Source organism: Clytia hemisphaerica, unplaced genomic scaffold, assembly GCF_902728285.1.
Source record: "Clytia hemisphaerica strain Z4C2 unplaced genomic scaffold, Clytia hemisphaerica genome assembly, whole genome shotgun sequence".
In the NCBI taxonomy this organism is placed as follows: Eukaryota; Metazoa; Cnidaria; class Hydrozoa; order Leptothecata; family Clytiidae; genus Clytia; species Clytia hemisphaerica.
Window position 1 is genome coordinate 1,630,585 of NW_027103917.1, and position 27,272 is coordinate 1,657,856.

Below are 27,272 nucleotides of genomic sequence, written 5' to 3' on the forward strand. Positions count from 1 at the left end.
AAAACAAATAGACCTTTTCGCCTTTGCGTCCGCCATATTGAATTGTATGCAAAAATTATGGTTGCCGAATTGCCGTGGTTGGATTTAGTTGGAATTTATGCAAAACATATGCAAGTTTACACAAAGATTAAAAAGACAACAAAGCATCTTATAAATAAATATTATAATCATTAGAACAATAAATGATGGAATTTCTTAATCCAAAAGGAAATATTTACAGAACAACAAAAGCCTTTTAGGAATTTGTTCTTAAAGACATTGCATATTCTGTTTTCATGCCATTAAGAAATTCCACGAAGACGGAGTACACACATCAAACTTTCAAAACACGCAAACTGAAAGCAGTAATTATGATGTCACACTTTATCAATGTTTTGATTTGATCATTTGGCGGCTCTATTCCCAGGAGAATAATTTGCCGTCAGCCGAATAAGGATTGTTTTTTACCTTCGCGGGTGATTTTTCAGTTTGAGATTCTGTCTAATGTTATGGTCTTTTACCTTCGCGGAAGTGCTTGTTCTAAGAGATGAGTGAATATAATTGTTTTTAGTTTTCAAGAGAAGCAAATTTAATCTTTCTTCTACAAGATTACACTTTAATATAATGCCAATTATGCATGTAAGTTTTTATTTAATACTTTCTTTTTGCATATGTTTTGCATACTTTCTAAGGGAATTTCACCACGGCAATTCGGCAACCATAATTTTTGCATACAATTCAATATGGCGGACGCAAAGGCGAAAAGGTCTATGATTGTGTGTAAAGCTCAGAGGACTGCCTGAGTTTCTCTCGTGTGTGCTGAATTTATTTTTCCCATAAGGAGAAGAAGAAGGGTGGAGAAAGAAGCTGAAACACATGGAAATCCAATCCATTCCTATCTTGACTTGAGAAGAAGGTGAGCATAAATTTCTTTCTGATTTCCATCATGTATATATTGTCTAGATATTAATGGTCAAAACTTGGAAAAGCTTGCACTCTTCTCAGTGCCCCATTTTTAGCCTTGATGCCAGATGCTAAAAAGAAAACTATATCATAATAGATGCTTTTACTCCCTGTTTACCTTTTTGTATGCTCCCCTCCCTTGTATCTTTTGTGTGCGCTCTCTGGGATCCTTTGGTACGTTAGGACCCTGCCGACGCACCGTACTGTCTGGTGTATTTGTCCGGTGGCAAAAAGTATCCTTTCGCTACACCGGACAAAATAAGTCCGGTGTTCGTTAAGTCCAGTGCGTCGGCATGGTCCTGGTACGTTTTGTGTGGTCCTTTTTGTACACTACCCATGGTCCTTTTTGAATGCTTTCAAGGTACCTTTTGTACGCTCTCCGTTGGTCCTTTTTGTGTGTTTCTGGGTACCTTTTTGTACGCTCCCCGTGTACCTTATTGTACGTTGTTCCAGTGTATCTTATTGTGCCGTTCCCCGTATACATTATTGTACGTACCCCATGTACCTTATTGTACGTTCCCCAGTACCTTTATTGTATGTTCCCTGTGTATATACCTTATTGTATGTTCCCTGTGTATATACCTTATTGTAGGTTCCCTGTAGGTTCCCTGTGTACCTTATTGTGCGTTCCCCGTGAACCTTATTTTATGTTCCCGTCTACCTTATTGTATGTTACCAGCGTACCTTATTGTACGTTCCCAGTGTACCTTATTGTACGTTTCCAGTATACCTTATTGTATGTTCCCCGTGAACCTTACTGTACGTTCCCAGTATACCTTATTGTATGTTCCCCGTGAACCTCATTGTACGTTCCCAGTGTACCTTATTGTACGTTCCTCGTGTACCTTATTGTACGTTCCCCTTGTACCTTATTGTACGTTCCCCTTGTACCTTATTGTACGTTCCCCTTGTACCTTATTGTACGTTCCCCTTGTACCTTATTGTACGTTCCCTGTGAACCTTATTGTATGTTCCCCGTGAACCTTATTGTATGTTCCCCGTGAACCTTATTGTATGTTCCCTGTGAACCTTATTGTATGTTTCCAGTGTACCTTATTGTTCGTACCCTGTGGTCCTTTTTGTACGTTCCCGTAAACTTCTTTAACGGCTCAGTTTATATGCATGGCAAACATAGCTCAAACCATCAAGCAGAGTCTCACCCTTTTAAAGCCTTTTTTTGGGAGATTTCAGCGAATGACCACACATTTGGCATTGATTACTGTAAAGAGATTATTTCCCATTATGAAATTTTGAATTTTTCTTTCCTTTCACATTCAGGTGCCAGGATTACAAATTCAACAAAGTTTGACGACCTCTAAAGCTGACAATACAATGTAACTTGCTGGCGATGATGTAATGATAATGTTGCACACAATGAGAATATGAACAAAGATAAACATTCTTGCAATAATTGAACCAAGGAACTCTATTGTTCCAAGATGTGATTTAATGATCAATGATACAAATGTCATGTAGTTTAGTTTATCAAGACACAAATTTCACAAAAAAGTTTGCTGGAAAGTGTTGTAAATATTCAGCAATACTGTAACTAAATGTGACAATTTCAAGGTTGACAATTTGGTATATTATCACATGAATACTAATGTAACAGATATTATGCACTGGAAATCTAAATCTGTAAAGAAGGAGATCCATTTTTAAGTAACTTTTTACTTGTGGATGGTATAATATGGTGGTTTAAAATATTGATGACAAGGAAGTTTTTCATATGAAACTAATGTGTACAACATATTTCGATATCTCCCAAATTCATATTGCCATATTTCCATATTAGTCCCTTAGTAGACAGTCTCAAGATATTTTGGCACTTTCTTACTCAGATGAGTCTTAGAATAATATCAACTTGTAAATCTAAGATTTTATTTCCTTAATGAAGGTAAAAAACAATATTAGTTGAATGAAATACATTTTTCTTTGTGTCAAAATGGTTATCATTTGCATGCAATTTTTTAACAAGTTTTTAGACTTATATCATCTGTGAACATGTCTATGAAATAAAGACAATTTTTAGCAGGAATATGGTTAAATTTTGTTTTGCATCGGATATTGCTTAATATAAAGGCTTTAATAAATCTAAGTTACTAAGTTGGGGCTTTAGGATAATCTGTGGGGTTCGACTGCGACTACAATCTATGCTCTGAGCTATTGGAGGAAATATTTAACCACATCTTTGTGGCTCTTGTTATTTTCTGGCTAGAGAAAATATCTTTTCAAAACAAAATTTAATGGATGCCAAAAATGAACGCAAACTTATTTCGTGGAGCTAAATTTTATTTTATTCTCGTATATTAGAAGGCTAGAAATCTTCGATGCTGATAGTAAGAATGTTCAGAACAGACTTGAGTTGTACTAAAAAGTCGTATTTCGTCGGGCGAGCCTAGAATTTCTTTTGATTTATTACATAAAAGAAATCAAAAGACTTTAACGACCAATAACCGACAAATTCATCTCCTGTTTTTCTTTATACCTCTATGGTTACATTGCCTTCTTTTATAAAAGGTGCTAAGTTTTAATGGGTAATCAACCTTTCTGTTTCGAAGTTTTTTCAAACTGTCCGCAAAGAATTGAACTGTTTTAAATTTTTCGGAAAAATTTTACAAATTAATACATCAAAAGTTATGGCTGTTTTTCAATGAAAAATTGGGATGAAAAAATTGGTCAAAAAGCACTATTTTCAAGATTTTGAGACAAATAAGCTTTCAGAAAATCTTTCCGAAAATATATATTTAGTTCGTTAAAAGATACACCATCTACCGCAAAAAAACTTTCAAAATTTTTTTTCTTTGTCGAAAATAAGCTCTTCAAAGTTGAAACACTCTTCTTCGCAAAAGTCTTCTTTTTCTTCTTTATCAAATTTTTTCATTGCGATTCTTGAATTTTCAGACTCAAGGATAATTGGCCTAACAGAAAATGTATAAAATGCCACAGTTTTGTGGGCTACATCATGTACAATCATGGTCGTAATATTTGAGAAAAAAGGGAAATCCACCGGGAAGTTTTGAAACCACAATTGATTTGTAAGTGCTCTAAAGTAGGTTTGAAGGGTAGAGTTTTAACTCTGAGTTTTAACACTAGACTTAAAACTTAGGACCTTAGGATCTCAGGATCCAAAAGTTCAAAAATAGTCCAATAAGGCTCAGAATATAGCCTGGAAGTCTGCCAACCCCTCCCAAATTGAAATATTCGATTAAGTTAAAGAGATAGCCCAAAATCGACTTTCTCGCCAGAATTTTAAATCTTGAAAAACGTTAAAATAACCGGAATTCTCATTCTATTTCGACCATGATTGTAAAAGCTTTTTATAGACTGGATGACGCAATTGTAAAACAATCCGCCAGATTTTTGTTGTTTTTGCAAGGTAAAAAAAGAATGATGCATTGTTTTTATTTGAAAAGAAGGGATTCAAAATCTCTGTTATTGATGTTTGTTTCTCATTCTTAATTATATTTTTCAAATTCAAGTACTTTTTTGTTATTTGGATATAAATTTCAACCTCGGCAAATGCTCCTAGTCTACTTCACTAGAGTCAGTACCATCAAAAATTATTATTAGAAAGCAAAGTTCAGCCAGAAATAGACTCTAGTCTAGCTCGGAGGGAATACTTTTCGCTAATTTGGACCAGGTTCAGCAGTTATCCAACTGGGGCTTAAAATGTTAAAAAGTAAAGTTTCCACGTACTTTTGATACGCCTTTTTTGAATCACAAGGATTTTTGTTTGTTCAAAACGAAACACCCTCTTTTCTGTTCTGATAAAGTTATACCTCTATATTTTGCTTCCAATTCTCTGATGGTCACTTCGAATGGATTTATAAAAGATTTAGCCCATAATTGAGAAGTTTTCTCTCTTTTTATTACCCTTATTACTTTCATACGAAACGCACAAGTCGGCCTTAAAAAATACAAACTGAAAATTTGATGGCTTACAAAGTTTTGTTAACTTTATACCTGCTGAGCCTGAACATTATGAGATGTTTTAAGCGAAGCAACAAAACTTTAAACCCAAGCACCATTTGATCCAACCATGGAAGAAGTATAATTTGAAATTCGGATTTTTTTTTGTTAGTGTATAAAAAAGTAACAATATTTTTATGAAATTTTAAAGAAATAAAAAAACTAACAATTATAAATTTACAAAAAGGAACTGAAAAAAGCTAACACCAAAATATATAGACTAAAATATCTCCCAGGCTACCTACCCCTTAATAAATTTTTCTATTCAGAATTATAAAGGGCTTGGATTTTGAAAGTGAAAAAGCTGAAAGATTCTGATGCCAAAGAAGAGATGCGTAAATTCAAAGCATTTAGGAAACTGAAACTACTTTAATGGGATAAACTTTCGCAGAGATTTATCCCATTAAAGTAGTCGTATAAAACAAAATATTATATCACAATAACCACCCAATAAACAATAAAGTAAACATTTGATGGCACACAACTCTTCATAATAAATTAATTAGCACCAATATCATTAATTTGTTGTTCTGCAACTCTTGACTTTCCCAAGAAGTAAAATTTTAAATTTTGAATGTTGAAAATAAAGTTATACGATGAATTTCGTTGAAATTTGAAAGTCTACTGCAGTTTCTCGAATCCTTACTCAACTTAACCACCCGTACATTTTTAAAGAAAACTTATTTACATTTTTTTTCTCGGAAACCTGACCGTCGAACAACAAACATGCCCCATCGTTCAATAATTTTCACTCTATGTAAGAAATGACTGTTTGTTTTTAACGTCAAACGAAGCTGGATATGAATGGCCACTTTCTTTCTTGATGAATACATCCATACATTATCGAATCGAAGTAGCTCAGAAATTAAACTTTCTTGCAAATTAAAGAATTGCTAGCGTGTCGAGTTACAATCTCAACCCATACATGAAGCAAAACATTTCTTCACAGCATCCCTGAACGTGAAGAATGGAAAAGAGTTTCAACATCATGGGATTATAGAAAATTATCGCGTAACTCGTTTACTCTCCCCTTTTTAATTGAAAGGGGCTTCCTATTTCAAAACAATTTGGGATAATTTCATTAAATGGGGAGTTTTAATGATAGCTTTAGATAGACAGATAACTCGCTCGGTTATTTATGAGCTGAACAGAACATTGGAAGGAGCGCGGATTCGATCCGGGACCCCTGGCTTTTGGCACTCACGCCATCGCTCAATTAAACCTTTGGCGGACGCCCCGTGCCTTTATCATATATTACGATTCGACCTTCAAATTTGATACTTTCTGACACCCCCGTATCACAAACCACCCCAATTTACCCCCATTGGCTTAAAACTAAGCTTTGTACTTTCAAGAGTTTATGGACAATAGAGCTCTTACCTTGCAAAGGGAATGTATGATAGGGCGTACCTAAGAAAACAAAACAGAATAAAGATAAAAATTTAGAACTTTAGTAAAAGTTCTATAAAACCTAAAAGAACTTGCATAAATAAGAGAATAAGTGAACATCAATTTATCTGTACACCAGAATACTACTTTCGAATAAACCAGATTAAAGACAGAAAGAAAGACATAATTACCAGGTCATAGCCAAATATTGAATGATACAAAAAATTAAAGCCAATAAATTCTTCTTCCACTGAAAAATAGAATTAAGTAAAAATTTCAAAACATAATAAAATGCTTGACTTATTGTATTCATAATATACATCATTGCAATGACTTCTGACATTACATCATAGACCCAATAGCTGATTGGTTGTAAGTGACAGAATATCATTCAATACGTCACTTGCAACCAATCAGCTGTTGGGTTTAAATGTGGTGGAAGGTAGAATACATATCGCGATTCAAATAAAATTCTTGCAATAGCGTATTCATGATATGCACCACTGGAGAGTCTTCTGAGAACTTTTAAAATTTTCCACCCAATACGTCACTTAAACAATAGAAAAAGTGACGTGTTGGGTGGAACAAAAACAGGAAAGTTGCATAATTTCGTGAAGTCATTGCAGTGGTGCATATCATGAATAGTTGAAAAAGGGCATTAAAGTGATAAACCGAATAGCCACCAAAAGGATTGCTACAAAAATAATCTAAGACTTACCCAGAATGCTGCACAAAGTGTGAGCACTAATGATACCTAAAAACAAAAAAGATTAGAATACAAAAAGTGAGTGACAAGTCTCAATCACAGATCTATGAGAAAACCGAAGAAATCATGGAATCACAAATTCGCTGGATGTGATTACTCGGAAAAAGTTCATGTGATTTAATTCCCATGTTACTTGCTTTACAACTTGGTTATTATTTTACCAATAAAAACAATGTAGGTTATGTAGCAAACACATAACCTCGTTGTCAAGGCGGATGGGCAAATTTCAAAATCGTTCTACTTTGACAACGACGAAATTTATTGAGTGACTTAAGACTTAGTTCTGCAACCCGTGAATTGATTAAATGACATGCTTGTATCAATCAAGCTCAAAGATTCTCTGAAATGAGACCTTGCGTACTTATCAAGGACTTGTATAAGCTCTCATCTTTATCACAACATCAAAAAATAGAAGACAACATACCAGCATGATGATAGTAGCGATAATTCTTTTTTCTTTGAACATATTTTTGATCTGTTTTGCTGGTCCAACCAAAAACAATGTGCTAGTATGAAAAATAAATTTGTCTAGCTTAGTTAGAAAAGCTATTAAGTAAATTCCATGGCGTTCTAAAGTCTAACGAACCAAACGGACAAAAAAAGAAATAGTTTAAAGCATAAAACTAAAGATTATTTTTTAGTTTTTCATAGGTAATATAAATAGGTATGAACTGGAGAGTTAGGAGGGCCTTCCCAAAGTTATAAGAGAAAAAAAGGAATGAAAAAATATCTTGCAGCAAATCATTATATTTCTCTTTTAAAAGTTCTTTGCTTATTGACCATTGAAATTACCTATAAGCATTTCTTTTTCAAACATTTTATAGGAAAATCACCAATATAAACATAATTTTTACCTTGACAATGAAAAGATGGCTCCAACGGCGTACAAAGCAGCAAAGATCCTGATATTCCTCCAGAGTAGTAATGCACCCTGAATAAACAAAAGTTGATTGAGCCGTTAAGGAAACAATATTGATCGAAGATACAGCTTATCTGTGCTTTTCCAAAAGAGCATTCTAATTTCAACAGAAACTTCCAGAGCCTGATTTCTCAATGTTTTAACATATTATAGATTTTTATACAGTTAAACACAGGACATAAGGTTGGATAACTATAGAAATCTTTGTATAGACTCACCAGAACTGAACAAAGTACACCCATAATGAAACAGAATGCAAAGCATTTGATCCTTGTTGACCAACTCAATGATGTGGCATCTGAGATCTGGATGAGCGAAGAGTTCTAATTAGAAAAAAGTGGTTCATCACTTCAACGTGATAGAATTTTAATTAACTTTTTCATGCAATTAAATATCTTTCTAGAAATATTTCATCATGCAATTTTGAGAGATTGGCATTATCGATGAGCAAAGAAAATCTTTTGAAGGTTTAAATGTTTCTAGGGAATTCAAGGAAGTGATTGGCAAATCATGATGGGGAATAAAATATTCCTTGATTTTTATTTCGGGAAGGGGGCCTATTTTTGAAGAGTTGATACAGTCAAAATAGTAATAAATATAAACATGAAAAATATTAAATGTTAGATTTTGCTGGTAAAGAAGAAGTTTGATGTAGGCTCACTTCAGTGACAATGCCCTCTTCATCATCCTGTTGTCCAAATGCTCTTTTGATTTTGTTCATTTTTGTATAATTTCTTTTCTTGATTTTTTATTTTGAGCTATACACCAAAACAATAATAATTAATATTAGCAATTCTACAAGTCTAAAAGAGGGTAAAAAAGAGAAAAAAAGAGAAAAAAAAAGACCTTCAAGACCAAAATGCTGATGAAATTCAAAATTTAAACCATTGGTGAGATTGTAAACCAACTCAATAAGGCCATCATAGTGTGGAATTAAATCCCAATAGTTATTTTAATTTGTTTAAATTAGTTTTGTTTTTTACAAATATATTTATAAATATAACAGTATATATTTATAAGGGTAACTAACAATACATTATTAATAATTATGTTAGATTATCATTGATGCTATTATCATTTACTCTTAGGTGCCAAATAAACGGGGGGGGGGGGTTCGAATAACTAATTATCTGATAACTGTGCATTATAAACTGTCCTTTTATTACGTTATCATTGATACTATTTGCCAAAAAAACTAAATTAAAAATTAGATATATAATTATAAAACTAAACTATAAAATTACAAACATTTAAGTTATGTTTATATATATGCAGGAAATATAAGATTTGGCAGGGATAGATAAATCTTGTTTTGTGATGAAACAAAATGTTCCACTATAACTCTGAAGCATTTAAAGTTTCAATAATTTAATACCAATGCAATATCACATAATTCAAGGAGGTTCCAGTTTTTTTCAAGATTTATCCAAAAATCTAAAATTTGAAAACTGTAAGATATTCAAAATTAAATATATAATACTAGCCGGTACCCGGCGTCGCACGCTGGTTAAGCAGTAGCTGAACGCACTAAAAGTCCTTTGGATGTTGGAGCTGGCGAAAACGATCAAATAAACAAAAAGATAATCTTCAAAGTTTGACTCTAACCCTCCCCCAGAGATCTTTTTCTCGCTTCTCGCTCGCATTAAATACGCCGTCCAGTTTTCAACAATTTGAGAAAATGTCATGGTAAAGAGGAGTGAAATGTAGAAATGACAATTCTTTAGGAAAAAGAGGGAAAGCCACAAAGAATAGTGCAACTTTGTTTTTATTAGATTTAAAAAGATAAATAAGTCAATTCTAAATTGCTTTTTTTAAACCCTTGTCATAACTTTTCGACTTTAAACATGTAGAATGACGTACACGGTTTTTAACAGTATCAACCACTTGAATGTTTTTATATTTAGAAAGAGGTGAACACATTTTTTCTTATGCCTTATTTCGCCCTTTGAATGATGTTATTGTTCGACAAACTTTTCGATTTTTATGTTTTGATTTACATTTGAAATGTTCTTTTCTATAAAAAAAACTTGTTTTGTTTTGAAAATAAATTTAATAAATACGATCGTTAAATACATTCGAAAACATTTCAAACAAAAGGGAGAAAAACAGGATCGGGCAAAGCTGGGCAGAAATTAAAATTACTAAATGTAGATGGGCCTTAAATTTCAAAACAAACGCTGAATAAAGTCTAAAGCTCTATTCGATCTGTCAATCAAAACAAACTTAATCGAAAACAAAGCAAATGGCGCGAATCCAATAGAACAAATTTGTGGAGCAAGAGACTAAAAGTCATAATTTTAAAACACAAACAAAGCGAAAAAGAAAGTGGTGACACACAGACACACAAAGCATCGCTATTAATATATAGATTGCCACATGTACTGCTTCTGTATGTAAACATTTTTTTTCAATATGCAGTTTTCCCCTTTAATTTACACTGATAAAAGAAAAAGTATAAATGAAAAGAAAATATCATTTTGAGGAAAGAATAAACCAGGAATTCTGAGGGTATCGAACTTATATGAGGGAGGTGCTAAAGTCTAGAACATACATTGCTATCACCATTATGTCACAGATTTTAAGGGTAAAGATATTAAATACAACTCAACTAATTTTTTTCAAAAAGCAATATGAGCTATCTCCTATTTTTCCAGAGGCCTCCATAATTGTAATGAGGATGTGAAGCATCACCATCCACAACACCTCCACTGACATCATTCCAACATTTTCCACAAACCATATTCCATTGTTGACTTTCATCAATTTTACACCTTATCAACAAATCAACATTTTTTTTACACACATCACATTGTTTTTGACCAGTTTTTTCTCCTCTTCCATCAAGTTGAGCTCTACGTTCTTCTTTCTTACGTTTCTTTTCAGCTTTACGAAGTGCTTTTTTCTGAGCAACTTGATCTTCAATATGATTTGAGTTTTCTTCTTCAGGGATTTCTTTATCGCTTTTCTGAAGCAATTCTACCATACTTAGACTATCAGTAAGTTCATCAACAACATCATTGTTTGTAGCTGAGGCTGAATCAGCATAAACCTTTTTTAATTGTTCATCGATGTCGCTGAGTTGACTTTGATTCTGTTCATTGATCTTATCCTCTTTATTACACCGTTCATTCCTTTGCTTTGCTGTATTTTTTTCTTTTCTTTTTGCATTACAAGTCTTACTACATGTTGTCACCTCATCCCAACATTTTTCCCACTTTTTACGCCAAGTGAAAGGTCTTTCGCAAGTCACACAAACTTTTGAAGGTAAATTTTCTTTTTTTACCCCTCTAGGCATTGTTAGGCTATTGAAAAAAATCCATTTAGATAAATGATGATGAATCAAACAAGTAAAGGTCAAACAGTTCTTAACATTTTTCTAAAGAACAAACTTTAATAGCCCCATTTTTTTTTCTTTTTCCCAAAACAAAATTTTTAATTAGTTGACTATAAGTTAGTTGACTGTATTTTTATATTGAAAGCCAGATTCCAGATTGACAGTGTAAAAAAGTGAGGTCTGAATCTTTATGAAAAGAAAGCTGAGCTTGCAAAAAACATTGTCGTTTTTTAAACAAATCATTGCGTGTTTCTTCAGTTGATTGTTCTATTTGACAAAATATGAAATTACACAATACATACCATCAGTTTAGAATGCTTTGACATAAGTGTTGAGAAACGAAAAATTGGAAACAAATGGTCCATATTAAGCCAAAGCTTGACAATATAATATTTAAATTGACTTAAAAAAAAGATTAGGCAGTGAAAAAAATAGTTACGGATAAAAACAGGTAAAAGTTTTGGGTGGAGTCATTTCACTTCAGTCTGACAATACTGTATACATCACACTTACAGGTCAAGTAAACAAAAAAGCCACTTATAATTGACACATTTAAATGATCTGAAAATGAGTTGGTTGGACGGCCAGCAAAAAAAAGTTAGAAAAGTGAATTTTCAAAAATATAACTTCGGTAGAAATCAAATCTATTGGAAATCGAAAATAAACGGCCTGCTTTTTTGTTGTGTTTATGTAGACAGCTCGTCATCGCGGTCATTGGATTTCACAATACAGGAGAGGAGATAATAACACTAAAGATGGCAGATGGCAGATGAAGCGAAGGATGGAATTGGATGAAAATCCAACAATTTTGCAACCTTCCAACTCAAAAGAATCGAAAGTGAAGATAAATTATCAGTCAGTCGGCCACACGAACAGCCTTAGAAATAGTAGAATAGTCAAAATCACTGATTGACAAAAAATTTTACCTCCCTGGCCACTAAACAGCAAAAAATTAGTTTCCATCAGAGATTCCGCCCTTCTTACACTGATGAATACAAAATTTTAAGAAAATGAAGAATGTTTATGAAAATGTGCTAAAAATCAATGGTTGTTACTAAAAAGGGTGACAGGTTGAAAATGGTGGCTTCGGGAGATCAAAAACGCGATGTGGCATTACTTGTCATTTTCTTTTATTTTCTCTAACAGGCGTTGAATTGACATTGACATATTTAATGATGTCATAATCAATGTCGTGCATATTTTGTCAGCGCCATGCATATTTTGTCAACATCCTTTTCATTGGATAAATACCACTAAAATATACCAGATAAGTAAACATAAATCTATCGCCCGCGAGCACCTCTCTTATTCATTATCTAAGAATTGAAGCGGGCAAAGATTACCGCGCGGGCTGATAGCGGACAAAGGTTTTTTGAAGATATTTTCAGTTATAATCCAAGGTAGAACAAACTAAACAGTGAAGTGAAGTATTTTATTATTTTTATTTATATTCAAGTATTTTTTAGTGCTCTATACGATGATCGGTATTTTTTTTGAATTCTAGGTTTAGATTTTTCTACCCAGCTACCTTTTGCTATGTCCGCGCGCCCTGTTGCTAAGACCTACGTTGAAATCGAAAGTGAGACCAAGATTATTTAGCACACACTGCCGTTTGCGTAATATCGATAAAGTGAAATGAGGTCCTGACTGGTTCACGGTAGTAATCAAGGCAAGGTTTCAGATAGAAATAACAACATCGGTCATCTACCGTCCCGGGTGGGGGGGGCACTTAGGCAAATGGAGGGTATGGTATGTTCCGCCCTTAAGGGTACCTTTTTTGGACTTCCAAAGTCCCGCTAAGGGTTGAAGAAATCAAAAAATCAAATTTCAGTCCCGCTAAGGGTCAGAAAAATAGGAAAATTTCAACTTTTTACCTACCCCCTGAAAGATTGAAATTTGGTCAAAATTTGGTCAAAATTGGTCAAATTTGTCCCGCTAAGGGTCATAAAATTCCCAAAATTTTCCTGTTTTCTCCTTTTTAGTACCGGTAAGGTCCCAAAGTTTGAAAGTCGGGCGGCATCCCGTCAGCTTGCAACCCTAGTACCTCTACAGTGCTAAGTGAATGTATAATTTATAAAACAACAAGAAGGGCAGCAAAGTCAAGTTTGAAATTATTTTGTATTAGAAAAATGGTTAAAAGCAGTCAAAATGCAATTTACCTTACCTCCTGAGTTTGTCTTTGTTCTAAAAATATGGAAAATATGGCCGCTCGTAAAAAATCCCGTCATTCCAACCATCAAAAAGTGGGTCGGTCGGTCGGTTGGGCGAAAAATATTTTCTGTTTGAACGAAACAGTCCAAGAGGGCAGAATTTTCCTTAGAAAAGGGTGGTAAACAAACGTTTGATCGCCCTAAGCCTCTTTTTCACTTTACAAAAGCTCCGCTGGTTTGTTTTCTCAAAAAAGAAAACATGGAGGGTGATGGTTGAGTTTCAGCTGTCAGGAAAAATGGTTTCCGACTCTCCGACTCTAATTCTTCAGTAGAAATCACGGTCGGTCGGGTGACGGGAACCAAACAATTTTTTACGAACGACCTTTAACTTTTTCCTTCAATTCAAAAAAAGGCACAAAAAGGAGGAATCTTTTTTAATATCTATCGTAACATCAGCATGGTGGCCCATTAGAGCCAACCCGTTTTTTAAAAAATTAAATGAAATGCAAAATGAATTACTTTTTATTTCATTTTTCAAAGTGAAACTAAAAACAAATTAAAAAAAAAATAAAAAAATTTATTTTCTCTTTCCTTTTTCCAAATGATGTCCTTCATGGTCCATCGCGTGGCCCAGGACATTGAAAAAAATTTGTATTGTGTTAGTTAGAAAAGAAAAGATTTTTTTCAATTTTGTCCCTTTTTTATTTGCTTACTTTTCAAGTTTTGGTTTCCTGATAGCAGGTAGTGCAGTATTGTAGTGTGCGGGGTAGTGTTTGAGAGTGTGGGCAATGTAGGCTTGGGAACTCCAACCAAATCTTTGAATTTTGATAAAAAAGTGGCTCTTACAAAGGCTATGTTCTTATAAGCCTTGCATGGAAATGTTGTAGGAATTTCATATATAGTATCCCTCGACACCTTTTATAGCCCTGGTTCATGAATGAAAAAAATTTAGGTGGCTAAATACAGCTCATAATTCAGACAATGACTTTTCCCCCGGAAAGATCAAAATTTGGTCGAATTTGTCCCAATAAGGTTCGTAAAATTCCAAATTTCCTTGTTTTCTCCTTTTTAGTCCTGGTTAGGGTTCGAAGGTTGAAAGTTGGGTGGCACCCCTCCCCCGTCAGCTCGCAACCCTACTACCCCCGTGGTTCTATTTGCTCCATTTGGTCCAAATTAAACAAAAAATATCTTAGATTAGTCATTAAAGGATTTTCTGACAGAGCCTTTCATTTTGGCTAAACAATTCCATAGAAAGCACATCGGCACATATCTGTATATCAAAACTAAATTATAGATATAGACTACATACCTCTCATAAATGGATAAGTTATTCTTGATAACCAAATTTTAATCTATCACTTTGAAGCAAAAAATATATATGTAACCAAGCACACCCCTTATTCATTCTTTTACAGTGTTGAAATTAATTATGCTCAAATATTTTATGGGTGTACAAATGAAGTACACAAATACATAGTAATTATAAAAACACATCATTCAAAAGATTCCATAAGTTCAAAAACAATACACATACTCGACATACTGACACCACATATACTGACAAACAGTGTAGCTGGAACCTCGATATTCCAGGATTAGAAAAAGCTATACCTGTTATCTTTTTTCTTTAAAGAATCAATAAGCCATCAACATCGATAAATTACACACATTTCCTCAGAAACTTTTAAAATTATCTGCCATTATGACTTTCTTGAAGCCGTTCCGCCGAAATTAACCAATCGGGTTATGTATCGGAATTCCTATGGGAGTTCTTTTCCGAAATTTGTAAAATAGCTAAGTCGGCAAAAAAACTTTTCCCGGGGGCTTGAGGAAAAACAAAACTGCTATCATTTGTTTTTTTATTTAACCAGATATTTAAATTTGGGCTAAAAAATACTTAAATAAATAAGTTAATAATATTCAATATACTACCTTAAGTGGATAAATTTTCGCGTGGACTTTTTTTCGCGAATCAAGAATCTAAAAATTTCGCGTGGACAAAATTTCGCGAATCAGCCTCTTTTTCACCCGATTTCTTTCATTTTCCTAGAGGTTTTGGCCAATTTTTAGATTTTAAATATTTCGCGTGGACAAAATTTCGCGAAAACGGCCAAAAATCGCGAAAACCGCGAAAATTAATCCACGCGAAATTTAATCCACTTAAGGTATTTGCATCTCTCAGAAAATAAACACTTACAGAACGACATTGTTTATTATTTGGAAATATACCCCTGTATTTAGACCATTCTACCATGGGCGCAAAATAGGGTGGAAACCAAGAAGCACCCTCAGTTCAAGATTGCCGCCTCATCTTTATTCGCCCGCGCGAGAATGCGAGCTAATCATTTTTTTCTCGCGTGCTCAAGGGAAAAAGGAAAGTGATTGATATTCTTTGAAGGAAAAACGTCAGAAACAAACCCAAAGACCAAAAGATGTATTTTGTTGTTGAGAATCGATCCTGTGAAGATAAAAGAATTTCTGCTTTGCATTTTTTTCGGAACGCTGAAAAACTCTAATTTCGATCTTCCTTAAGGTAAAGAGGTTGCGAGATTTGGGTTAGCGAGGCAAAAATCGCTAAAAAGCTGGTAAAATCATAATCCTCAAAAATCGAAATTCCAGCCTCACTGACAAAGACTTCTTTCACTTTCTTCATGAAGATATGAGCACGCATGTATAGGAGCCGTATAGGAGTGAGTTATATCGAATTGCCCAAAGTTACCTTCATTTTTTTTTTTTTATTTTCTTATCCATGGATCGCTGATAGTCACCTCAGAATCTGTGTTTCCGGGGGTTTTGTTGTTTGGAATTGATTAACTAACCAGAACTAACAGTTAGTTAGGTAGGGTCAGGGTTGCTATAGTAACGGCTTGTCACTGTACCGGGTGCATACTTGGCGCCTTTGGCCCCACAGGGCAGCCTCTATGGGCCACGCAATAGACCAGAATGGACAGTACTTTGAAAATGAAAATCAAAATGGATATGTTTTGACTTTTTTCTTTAGTCCAGGCTTAGTTAATCGATCTAATCGATAATCTTGAGTAATCGATAAATAATCGATAAGTAATCGATGGATTAGATATCGATTAACCGATAGAATCGATAGGTAATCGATACTCAAGATTTTTTCAAAGCTCGATTATTTATCGATCAATTTTGTTATCGATTGTTTATTGATTATAGATCGATTATACTTCGATTAAATTAAGTATCGATTAAAAATCGATCGGCTATTGATCACAGCTTTTGATCGATTACATATTGATCAAAAGTTGATTAATCGTCGATCAAATAGTTAATCGATCAACTATCGATTCGTGATCGATTATTTATCAGATTTTAGGGAGTGGTACTTTAATTGGATTAACTTTCGCCTTTGCGAGATTAAATTTCTCGATTTCTCGAATTTTCGATGTACTTTTGAATTGAATCCAATCCCCTGGTAGCATAGGGTCTAGAAAAGCTACTACACTCATTTTTTTATAAGGATACTGTAAATTTTGGCTGAAGCATTCTCAAACCCTCTGAAAGGGTTAACATATAAAAGTTTAAAAAAAACAAAGTTACCGGTTTATTTAGAGAAGGGGCGTTATTGAATGGTTTGCCTTTTTGGAGGAGCATTATTAATTCGAAAGCGGGCGTTTATTCAAAGTAATACGATCGGTATGAGATTTGGCGAATTCCAGAAATTTTCTTTACTTCATTAAATACCTTATCTTGGCCCTTTTTACGCCGACCTTATTAGCGTTATTTCTGGGCTCGTTGGTGGAATAGACCTTTTTTCAAAGAGGCCACCCTGTTGAATAATTATGTAGTCCAGCAGAAAAACTAAAAAGATACACCCATGCATAATTATTACAATATGCATGAAACAGTATTATGCTTTGCTGTATCATTGTTTGTATGGCTGGACTACATAATTATTCAACAGGGTTGCCTCTTTGAAAAAAGGTCTATAAGGGTCGGTAATGTAGTCAATAGTCGGTCACGATCGATATATAATCGATAACGATACGTGATCGAAGATAAGTAAATAATTGATAAGTAATCAATGCATGAACGATAAGTAATCGATGATTGTTAACAATCGATACATGATTGATAAGTAATCGATAGGTTGTATGTAGTCGATATGTCAGTTAGGGAAACCATCCAGGATCCTGCCATTCTATCAGTCAGCAAAAAACTGAATGACACTTGTAAACCTAAGTTTCTTACCATTTTCCATCGAAAACACTACTGCTTCCCAAAGCCGGAGACCAAAGCAAATGATCTTTCTTGATGAGGGCGCCCTTTTGGATCTATTGTTAACTCATTTAAAATGGTGGAAAGAGTTGCGAAATGACGAAGGCGCCCACTGCTTCGAGGGTGGTAACGCCAAAACGCCAAATATGACCAGCCAACAGAAGGCGAGTTTGTTGCCGCGCGAGTTACGTCATGCACTCCACCGTAGCGAAAGCGCGATGACATTTCACAATTATAAGAATATCTTATGTGCTTAATTCTATTTAACTTTGACAGCTTCATGGAAGATGAAGAAGTAGAAAGATGAAAAATGCGCTGGTTAATTTTTTTTAAATAGGTGTGTTCTATCATTGTTGAAAGTTGAAGAAATTTTCTACAGACGCATATTTTTTTTACAGCTAATTAAAGGCACAGTCTGCTTATACTTACTATGTTTGCTATATCATCTAGGCAAAAAACGGTAAAAAAAGACACAAACACAATTTTTTTATGAGCGTGGTTATGATTTTTTTAATTGCGGCCGCGTACAGGAACTCGACAAATGTTCCTAACTGTATGTGATCGATATAAAGTAATCGATCACTGACAGTCTAAGCTTAAACTCCTATATCGGGATTAGAGACAAAGCTATACCAACTTCTTTTCTCTCTCTTCAGACACCAACTACGAACGAACAACAAAATCGCTTCACGCGTTGATTGAAAACGCTACAGAAAATGAGATGATTGAAGTTCATCAGTGTTTCGTCTCAAGAGACCATCGAGTGTATGACGTAATCTCTGTGAACGACAAATGTTCGCCGGTTATTAAGAAGTCGTCCTTGTCGACACATCGACACATCAATCAAGATGTAGATAGATGCTTAATACTGTAGTTTGTCTTTATTAAAACCATAATCTGTAATATTAAGTGCGTTTAACGACTTTGTCAAAAAAACATTTTTATCAATGGAATATCATATGACAATTAAATATCTTTCCGTGGTTGTGACGTAAGTTTTGTAATCGATAAACATCTTCCTCGTAAAAAGTGTCATATTGAAATACCTTTGAGAATACTAAATCGACTTTAAATGCATTTGAGTGCAATCTTGAATGAATAAGTAGCGAAAAGGCGTTTTTTAAGGGCAGGCACCATCCCGTTGTTTCACCCCTGCAGCACCTCAGCTGACATAAACATAAACGTCCACAACGTTTATGTAACGTTCGATTGTAAAGTTAGATATACGATGTAAAAGCGTTACTTCTTAGTTGCGATATATTGTGGGGGAATAAAGCCAGGTTCAGATGAGTTGATTTCAAAGATTTTGATTAATTTTAGTGAGAATTAATTTTGGCCTAAAATTTAGCCGAATTGAATTTGCTTCCGGGTGGAATTTGGACTTCGGGATTTTGGGAAACGTCAATCTATTTCTATTTTTTTTCCTTTAATGCATTCGTTTCAGATTGATTGGACATGAGCACGTTGTCTTCACTGGGGGTAAGAGTCATATCTTTTTTCAAATTCAATTAGTTTCGTGATGAAGAGGAAATTACATGAATACGAGATCCGGACGAAATTCCACTATACTTTGAGACTGTCAAAGTTATACTGCCATCAAAACGAGAAATATGTTTAATCCCCATTCAATTTTATACCTCACCCTGTGGCCTATTCGCTATACGTCATAGTTTTTTCTACGATATATGTACTTTTGAGCACCCTGTCTCACAGATCCCGGTGGAAGTGGGGATTCGGGACAAATTTCTATCGAAATCCCAACGGGGGATATAAATCTATTGAATTTCAAATTAAGATTTAATTAAATTAAAAGTTAATTTTCCATGAAATGAAATTTGGTTAAATTTTCCAGTGGAGCTGTTTACTGTGATGAGCACGGGGTGCTTTTAGAGTGACTCTATATATTGTATTTATCTCTATCTAGAAATCAAGTCCGGCGCTAGAAGAAAAACGAAAAGAAAACAAAGATATTTCTAATTGTAAAATGATCCTTTGGCTTTTATATTTTTTAGCCAGATATACTTTTATTCTTTTAGCTTTTATACCTTACGTACACTTTCGATAAATTACAATTAGGTAACACTATCATCAATTTTTACTTCACAGCTTGACGATAATATTTGTCTGTCACGGACGGTTCTTTGGGCCTTTCGTCTTTAAGTCAAGCAATATTCTGAGAAAAAAAATGGAAGCGTTGTTATACATGTTTCATTTGTGCGAGGGGAACGTCTCTGTCTCAAAAAGTCCGAGTCGTTTATTAGCCCGCTAGGAAAGGGACATAAAAGAACATAAAAACCAATAGAACAAAGGTCTGTTTTTAGTGGATATAGATTTTACGATAATAGTACAGAGATCCAGTCTGAATTACTAGATTCATTACTCGTCTTATACATACAAGTGAAGTTTCCATAGAGGATGACGATTTTTTTCAAATGGATGGGTTCTCACTGGGCCTGCCTTGTCCGTTGAAAATATGTACCCTGGGTAATTAGTCTAAAAAGGCTCTATTCTAAATATACCCCTGTCTCAGTGCCACATAAAAGCTACCAGTCCTGGAGTAAAAGTAATGAAATTATAGCACAGAGAATGATAGTTACTTTTTAACAGGCTGACAAACTTCAAGTACCAAAGACACAAATAACCTTGACACATATATTTTGCGATCTCTCAAACCATGGAAGTTTTTCCATCTATTAAATTCCAAGTCAACTGTTCAAAATTTAACCATGATTGTTGTTCTAACTTATACCCGGAAATTTTTCTTCTGCTTTAAATTCGACAATCAATAAACGGGGAACGGGCACAAACACTCTGAGGCATTGAAGCACAGAAGTTTACCCTTTAATATATTTGCAAGAATTTGGTTTGTGGGTATGGAACAAGTCAAGATGTATAATCACTTACGTTCTCATTTTTAAGCTGCCATTAGCATAATATTCCTGGATGGCGCGAGGGTGTTCGTGTTGTTTCATTGCTTTGAGTATTCTTTCAATTGTTTACATCGTTTCGTCCCGTGGTCCCGTGTGAGATATTTTAGTATTTTTGTAACTGAAAAAGAAAATATATTGACAATTTCATAATTCTTATACTAGTAGGCTACGCGTCCAGCGCTGATTTTTAACAAATTTACACACAGGTGAAATCTAATTCCTACTAGGTAAGTTTTGGGATTTTTTATCACATACCACCGGCTATTACCTTAAGTGGTAATATTACCTTAAGAATCTTTGGCATGGATTAAATTTGGCGATTTTTGACAAAATTTGCCAAATTCGCTAAATCTAATCCCTGCTAAAATTTATCCACTTAAGGTAATCGGGCACACGAGAGTAACCCATACTATAGTATTAGGGGTATGTTCTTTCTTTTTATTTGATTGATAATTCTTTGGTTTTTCACCGTTTCATTTTTAAACACGAGAAAGAAAGCAGACGCTGAAGGTTACGAATTACGGTTCTTGAAGGTTGACTTACTATTTAAATCATTTGTCCGGAAATGATTTTTTCTCGTCAGGGGTTTAGCCTTTTCGCATTTTTGTCCACTTTCCAAAAAAAGCGTTAAAAAGGCCAAGATTTTGCAATTTTAACCTAAAAGCGGCGTTAATTTGTATCATTATTTCTCAATTTAAAGGATTTTAGGTATGATTCGAAGACGAAAATTATCCATTGTTTTAATCCATATGGAAAACTTCAGTGAAATATTTAATATATTTGAAAATCAGTGATTTTCGATGAAATTTTCAACAGGCTCACTAATGTAAATTTTGCAGTCATTATTGGCTAATTTGAAGCACAAGTAGCCATTTCTACAAATTTCGGCCCTAATTGGCGTACGCCCAAAATTAGGCTGCGGTGTAATAAGGGCCGGTGTAAAAGGAATTGCTAGATTCAATCTCTTTACCGGTCCAGGGCAATTTTGTTCAGTCACCTTTGTGAAGTTTTTTTACACTCCATGTAAATTATGTATATGAGAGAGAGGATATGCCAATAACTTCAGAGGTTAGAGAAAAGGCGAAATATTATACATTCCTGTGCCACAGACCCGGTTGGACCTCAGCCCCACTGGAAAATTCGTCCAAAATTTCGTTCCCAGTGGAAAAAATACCCTCAATTCAGCAGCCCCACTGGGAAATCAAATTTTATCTCATCCCCACTCGAAAATTGATCCCAATCCAAATGCGTTTTTTACGCTTGAAACAATATAATTTCTTTCTCCATTGAGATTTCCATAGAAATATTTGTCTTCGCTGTGGTAAAAAGTTCCACCGGGGCTGTGAGACAGGGGTATTATGATACATCAAAATGGCTTAAAATGTAACATTATCACAAATTTTATCCGAGACCTATGATACATTAGGCCATTTTGGGCCACCATACAAAAAAGAGTTAAAAATTCGTACCAGATTCATTTGCCATTTTTTGTAGCAGAACTTTCTTCATGCAAACACGATAGACAACGATGAGATAACGAAAGTGACGTTAAGACAATCGTTTCCCGCATTTTGAACATTTTTGTAATTATTCAACACCTAAATGTCTGGAGGAAAATCCATTAACATTGTGAAAAGATAGGCCTATCCACACTATACCTACTGCATCAGTAACTTGTTGACGTTACATTTGTCGTTATGTTTGCCAACAGTTTGATTTTGGCTAAATTAGTTTTTATTAATTACTACATGCATGCGGCACGCGTATATAATTACAAATTCCAATCGAAAAATCACTCATCCACATCCCCTTCTCGCATGTGTCAGCTGAGCGCTCAAGTCTTTCTGAGTATTTCTGTCGCTGCTGTAGAAATAAACAAAGCAGAATATCGTGAATTATAAACAAAAGTGCAAAAAAATAAAACATATATACAAAAGTTGTGTTTTTTTATTTCCTTTTCGCTAAAGTGGTTTAAAATTTGTTTCTATGTTTGGAATTTTGCACAAACCTCCGTAACTATGGGCGAGTACTTCGTTGCTAAGATGTCTGCTTGAAATCGAAACTGAAACTGCTGAAAATCGGCCCGCACTCGAAATCCCGTAATCTTGATATACGAGTTTAAGTCTATACTGACTGATATCGATACTCAAGATTTTTTGAAGGTCTGATTACCTATCGATTCTATCGCTTAATCGATATCCAATCCATCGATTACTTATCGATTATTTATCGATTACTCAAGATTATTGATTATATCGATTTACTACGCCTGGTTTAGTTTAGGAAATAAATAATCATTTTCAAACATACATCAGCCAAATAATAATCACTTTGATTGATAAAAAGATTCATGCTAGAGATAAATCAGACAAATTAAACATTAGAGGGAAATGAAAGCATTAAAAATACCAAATATATACTTACTTTTAGACCTTTTTTGATGAGGTTGGCTTTTCTTCCTGATTTAAAAAAGCAGTTTTATCGGAACAAAATAACGGGTTGTCGGATTCCATTTACTTTCAACAAGCGCGGCAAAGTTTAACCTAAATTAGAGCACAGCTTTTGAACTACAACAGCAAGCTATACAAGTAGCTCTACATGTCTTTGAAATCGTGATAGCCGCGTACAAATTAGAAAGGAAAACAACAATCTAGAAGCAGGCAAACTGGCGCGAAATAAGAAGATGGCGTCCAAATTTACCCTTTTCTAGAACTGTAGAAGAAAAAAAGAAGGATATCAGCGCACAATCATAAAAATGCATGCACTTCAAGTTATACAAAGAGCAGCGCGAGGTTTGATGTTTTAGAAGAAAGATGACTTTCATACAAGACCATTCTATATTTATTTTACAGCTTTAATCTTTGGAGCATCTTCCTATTTTTCTAAAAAGACTCTCTTTCCCAGCCAAGCCAACTGCAACCAACTGACTGGGCCATTCCAGAAAATTTTTGTTATAGTATAGGTATAGTTTGATCAGTTTACATTTTATATAAGTCTTGCCACCTTTTTTTATCTTGCATGTTTCATATTTGCCTTAAAAATTTATTCAATTTGCCAAAAAAATCGTTAATCTATAAGAGAAAAGATTTATAGAATTCAGTAACTTCGCACCTACACGTACTTAGATTAGACTCAATGGACCCAGCCAGACAGGCTTAAAAGCGTTATGAAAAAGGAGGCCCGAACATGGCCCGAAGAGGCCTGAGAATTCTACGGGCCATGTCAAGGGTCGTGGCCGGGCCGGGGTAGTGAATTGTGTCACTTTGTAGGGCACCTTAGCTCACGGCAAATTTTTGATATCATGCTCCTAAATACGCTATTAGGCAAGGGGAATTTGATGTTCTGTTTACCGTTGCGTAGCAAAAAATATTTGATACGGCAAAATTTCATTATTCATTAGACAGATAAAAAAATTCACTCCATTAAGAATTAGTGAATAAGAGAAAACATATAACAAGAAGGAGAAAACAAAATATAATACAAAATCTTAAAAAGTATGGTTCATGGGTTAATGCTGTAAAAACCCATCAATAAGTCAGCATCACCAGGGTTGCGATCAACCTGCGCTTTCCTGAAGCGAAAAGTTCATGGGTAAATGCTGTATTACACCCATCAATAAGCCAGCATCACCAGGGTTGCGATCAACCTGCGCTTTCCTGAAGCGAAAAGTTCTTATCCTGATCTTAACAATGTATTTACACAAGCTCTTGACGATTGTATTGTATTCAACAATCTGGCTGAAACCTAACAACATCAAAGACAGATATGTATTCAACACTGACATTACATTCATTCCTGATGGGGATATATTCACCAAAGAAGTGTTCTTCACTATTTCGTACAACATGATCCATACGAAAATTCAGCCCAGAAAACAATCTACATATCATCTGATCAACTTGTTACTGATCCTTAGTGGTCAAATTGAAACCAACCCAGGACCAGCTCGTCCAATTAAATTTCCATGTGGCGAGTGTTACAAAGCTGTGAAATGGGGTCAAAGAGCAATAGCATGTGACTCGTGTGACCAATGGTTCCACAAAGATTGTATTGAAATGAACAGTCTTATCTACCAAGCTTATGAATCAACTCCTGATCTCACCTGGGAATGTTGCAACTGTGGTATCAAAAACATCAGCCCATCATTATTCGACAATACCCTCAACTCCTCAACTGATTCAAACATCTCTAATGCCAGCGATAACACACCAAAGCTATTAGCCAAACAACTCCGTATCTTATGCATAAACTTTTGTAGTATCTGGGACAAGAAAGAACTCCTTGAAGATGCGCTATTTGATGATAACATTGATGTTATCATTGGATCTGAAACCCACTTAGATCCCTGTATAAAGGATAAAGAATTTTTACCTGAAACATATAAGTGCTTTCGCCGTGACAGAATAAAAGATAACTCCAAAGGTGGTGCGATCATAATTGTTAAAAGAGAACTCATTGCAGAACAGGTCAAAAAATCAGAGACATGCGAACTTGTCTCAATCAAAATCCAGACACATAAACACCCAGTAATCATCACTTCGTGCTACAGACCTACTGATTCCAATCTTCTTGTAGCTACCAACATTTGTAATGAAATCAAAGATCTGAATAACACATTCAAAAACTCTCCACTCATTTACAGAGTCATTGACTCAATTAATGATGCCATAAGCCTTCAGGAAGACTTAAACCAACTCATGAATTGGGAACATGAATGGTCAATGGAGTTCAACCCGGACAAATGTAAAGTTTTACGAATCACCAACAAGCGTAATACTATCATTCAACCATATTCAATGCACAACCAAGTACTCGAAGTTGTTGACTCAGCGAAATATCTAGGTGTGTATATCCACAAAAAGCTCTCCTGGAATGTCCATAACGACTACACTGTTAAGAAAGCCAACCAAACTCGATGTTTCATACAAAGGAATCTCAGATCATGTCACCCAAATACAAAGCTTCAATGCTACAAAACCTATGTCCGACCCATCCTGGAATATGGATCAGTCGTATGGGACCCTCACTCAGCCTCCAACATCTATAAGCTGGAAATGGTTCAGAGGAAAGCTGCACGCTTCATCTCGAATGACTGGCGGCAAATGAGTAGTCCCTCATCGATGCTTCGTAATCTTGAACTTAAAACCCTTCAAACCAGGAGAACAGCAAATAAAGTTAAATTCATGCATAAAATTCTTCATGGCAAAGTTGAATCTTTATCCGCTCTTGCACCTCGTGCACGTAGCACTCATCTTAAACTTATTCCAATCAATGCAAGGATTCAAACATATGAATTCAGTTACTTCCCGTCAACCATCCGCCTGTGGAATGAATTACCCGTGAATCTCATATCTGAGTTAAATTATGATTCTTTTTGTAAAGGTGTCAATGAGCACTATACTTAACTTGTATGTATCATTTTAATTGTTTACATTTTGCCTTCACTTGCTCATAACTCCTCCTGATTTCAAGCTTTTTATTTTAGCTGTATTCCTGCTGTGCCTTAGTATCTAGTCTCAATCTAGTCATCATCCTCTAATCTCAAACTCTCACTAATTCTATTCTTTTCTATTCAGCTCAGCAGCTAGGTCGTGCATTCAAGGCAAAAGTTATTTATTTACTATTAATGTTTCTGCTTTCTTTTTAGCCTATATTAAACATAATACTGAATCATAATATTTAATTTTAAGTAATCATATTTATATATTTATTTATAAAAATTTAAATGTATATTTTATATCTTATTAACTTCATCAAATCACAAGTCTTTCAGGTCTGTCTACATTATCACATCTTAGCCTCCCGTTTACTACATACTATTCTAAGTCCTTGTGGTGGTGTCTTTCAGCTTCAGTCATATCTCGCTACTTCGCTATCTTACTACTTCTTCTTACAGCAACTTTTAGCTTTAGTTATTTTCATTTTATTAGGTATTTTTTATAACTTTTATTTTCAATATCATGATAATGTACGTTAGCGTATTATGTGATCACTTAATAGAACTAGAACTAGAACTAGAACTAGAGGTATTTATGATGAAGTGAGTTCGCCGCCAAAATTCGATCCTTCAAGTCGTCCCATCGTACTAGAAGTTGTCACGTTGCAATTTTTGGTAGTTGAATCATCCCAAGTTTCAAGTCGTCCCGTCGCACTAGAAATTCGCAGGTCATAATTCTTTTAAGTCGAACCATGCCAAGTTTCTAGTGGTTCCTATCAGAAGCTAATTCGTCGGAACTTGGTACATGTTCTAATCATGTAGGTTTAACTGTTTTCATAAGTAGTCATGTCATCCATCAGGTATATTATGGAGATAAAAATATAAATTCACATTGTTTTCAAAATTTTTCATAATTATTCAGAGATGTAGAAAGAAAACTGGACCCAAAATTACACACAATAATTATTAACTTTGTATAGTTTTTGATCTCTAATCAATAAGTAAATTTCCACATGTGTGTTTCCACCAGCTTCCATTTTGATCATTGAAGTTTTCCCTGGATGAGCTCTGCACGTGCACAAAAACTGCACACCACACGAACATAACATTATCTTCACAATATTTTGATTTTTTATATACGAAACAATAAAGTTTTCTATAGTCCAACTCTTTGGGATGAGTCGACTGCCG

The 27,272-nt window shown here is 34.6% G+C and overlaps 2 protein-coding genes and 2 long non-coding RNA genes across 5 annotated transcripts in view; 2 read left to right on the forward strand and 2 right to left on the reverse strand.

Moving 5' to 3' along the window:
* Positions 1 to 27,272, reverse strand: part of LOC136809397 (sialin-like) — a 151,809-nt gene that overhangs the window by 98,923 nt on the left and 25,614 nt on the right. The window lies entirely within an intron of this gene.
* LOC136809390 (uncharacterized) lies at positions 524 to 2,974 on the forward strand. The gene is made up of 2 exons (XR_010846972.1): positions 524 to 895; positions 2,221 to 2,974. It is a non-coding gene; the product is annotated as an uncharacterized lncRNA (long non-coding RNA).
* Positions 5,000 to 23,123, reverse strand: LOC136809393 (vesicle transport protein SFT2B-like). Of its 2 annotated transcripts, none has more exons than XM_067065918.1 (9): positions 23,069 to 23,123; positions 8,650 to 8,746; positions 8,207 to 8,293; positions 7,924 to 8,000; positions 7,494 to 7,575; positions 7,022 to 7,057; positions 6,495 to 6,553; positions 6,295 to 6,324; positions 5,000 to 5,868 (listed from the first exon to the last, which is right to left on the reverse strand). In XM_067065918.1, exons 2-9 carry the CDS (start codon positions 8,707 to 8,709, stop codon positions 5,829 to 5,831), a joined length of 471 nt encoding a protein of 156 aa, XP_066922019.1. In that variant the 5' UTR covers positions 8,710 to 8,746; positions 23,069 to 23,123; the 3' UTR covers positions 5,000 to 5,828. The 2 variants fall into 2 exon arrangements, with proteins under 2 accessions (XP_066922019.1, XP_066922018.1); XM_067065917.1 differs by having other exon boundaries at positions 8,207 to 8,311.
* LOC136809391 (uncharacterized) lies at positions 18,318 to 19,817 on the forward strand. The gene is made up of 3 exons (XR_010846973.1): positions 18,318 to 18,705; positions 19,159 to 19,193; positions 19,639 to 19,817. It is a non-coding gene; the product is annotated as an uncharacterized lncRNA (long non-coding RNA).

Excerpts from the sequence above, each read along its gene's own strand:
- LOC136809393 (XM_067065917.1), bottom strand. The coding sequence starts at position 8,709 with ATGAACAAAATCAAAAGAGCATTTGGACAACAGGATGATGAAGAGGGC. Across the intron at positions 7,576-7,923 it reads GCCATCTTTTCATTGTCAAG|CACATTGTTTTTGGTTGGAC; the intron begins GTAAAAATTATG and ends TTTTCATACTAG. Across the intron at positions 6,325-6,494 it reads CAATATTTGGCTATGACCTG|GTACGCCCTATCATACATTC; the intron begins GTAATTATGTCT and ends TTGTTTTCTTAG.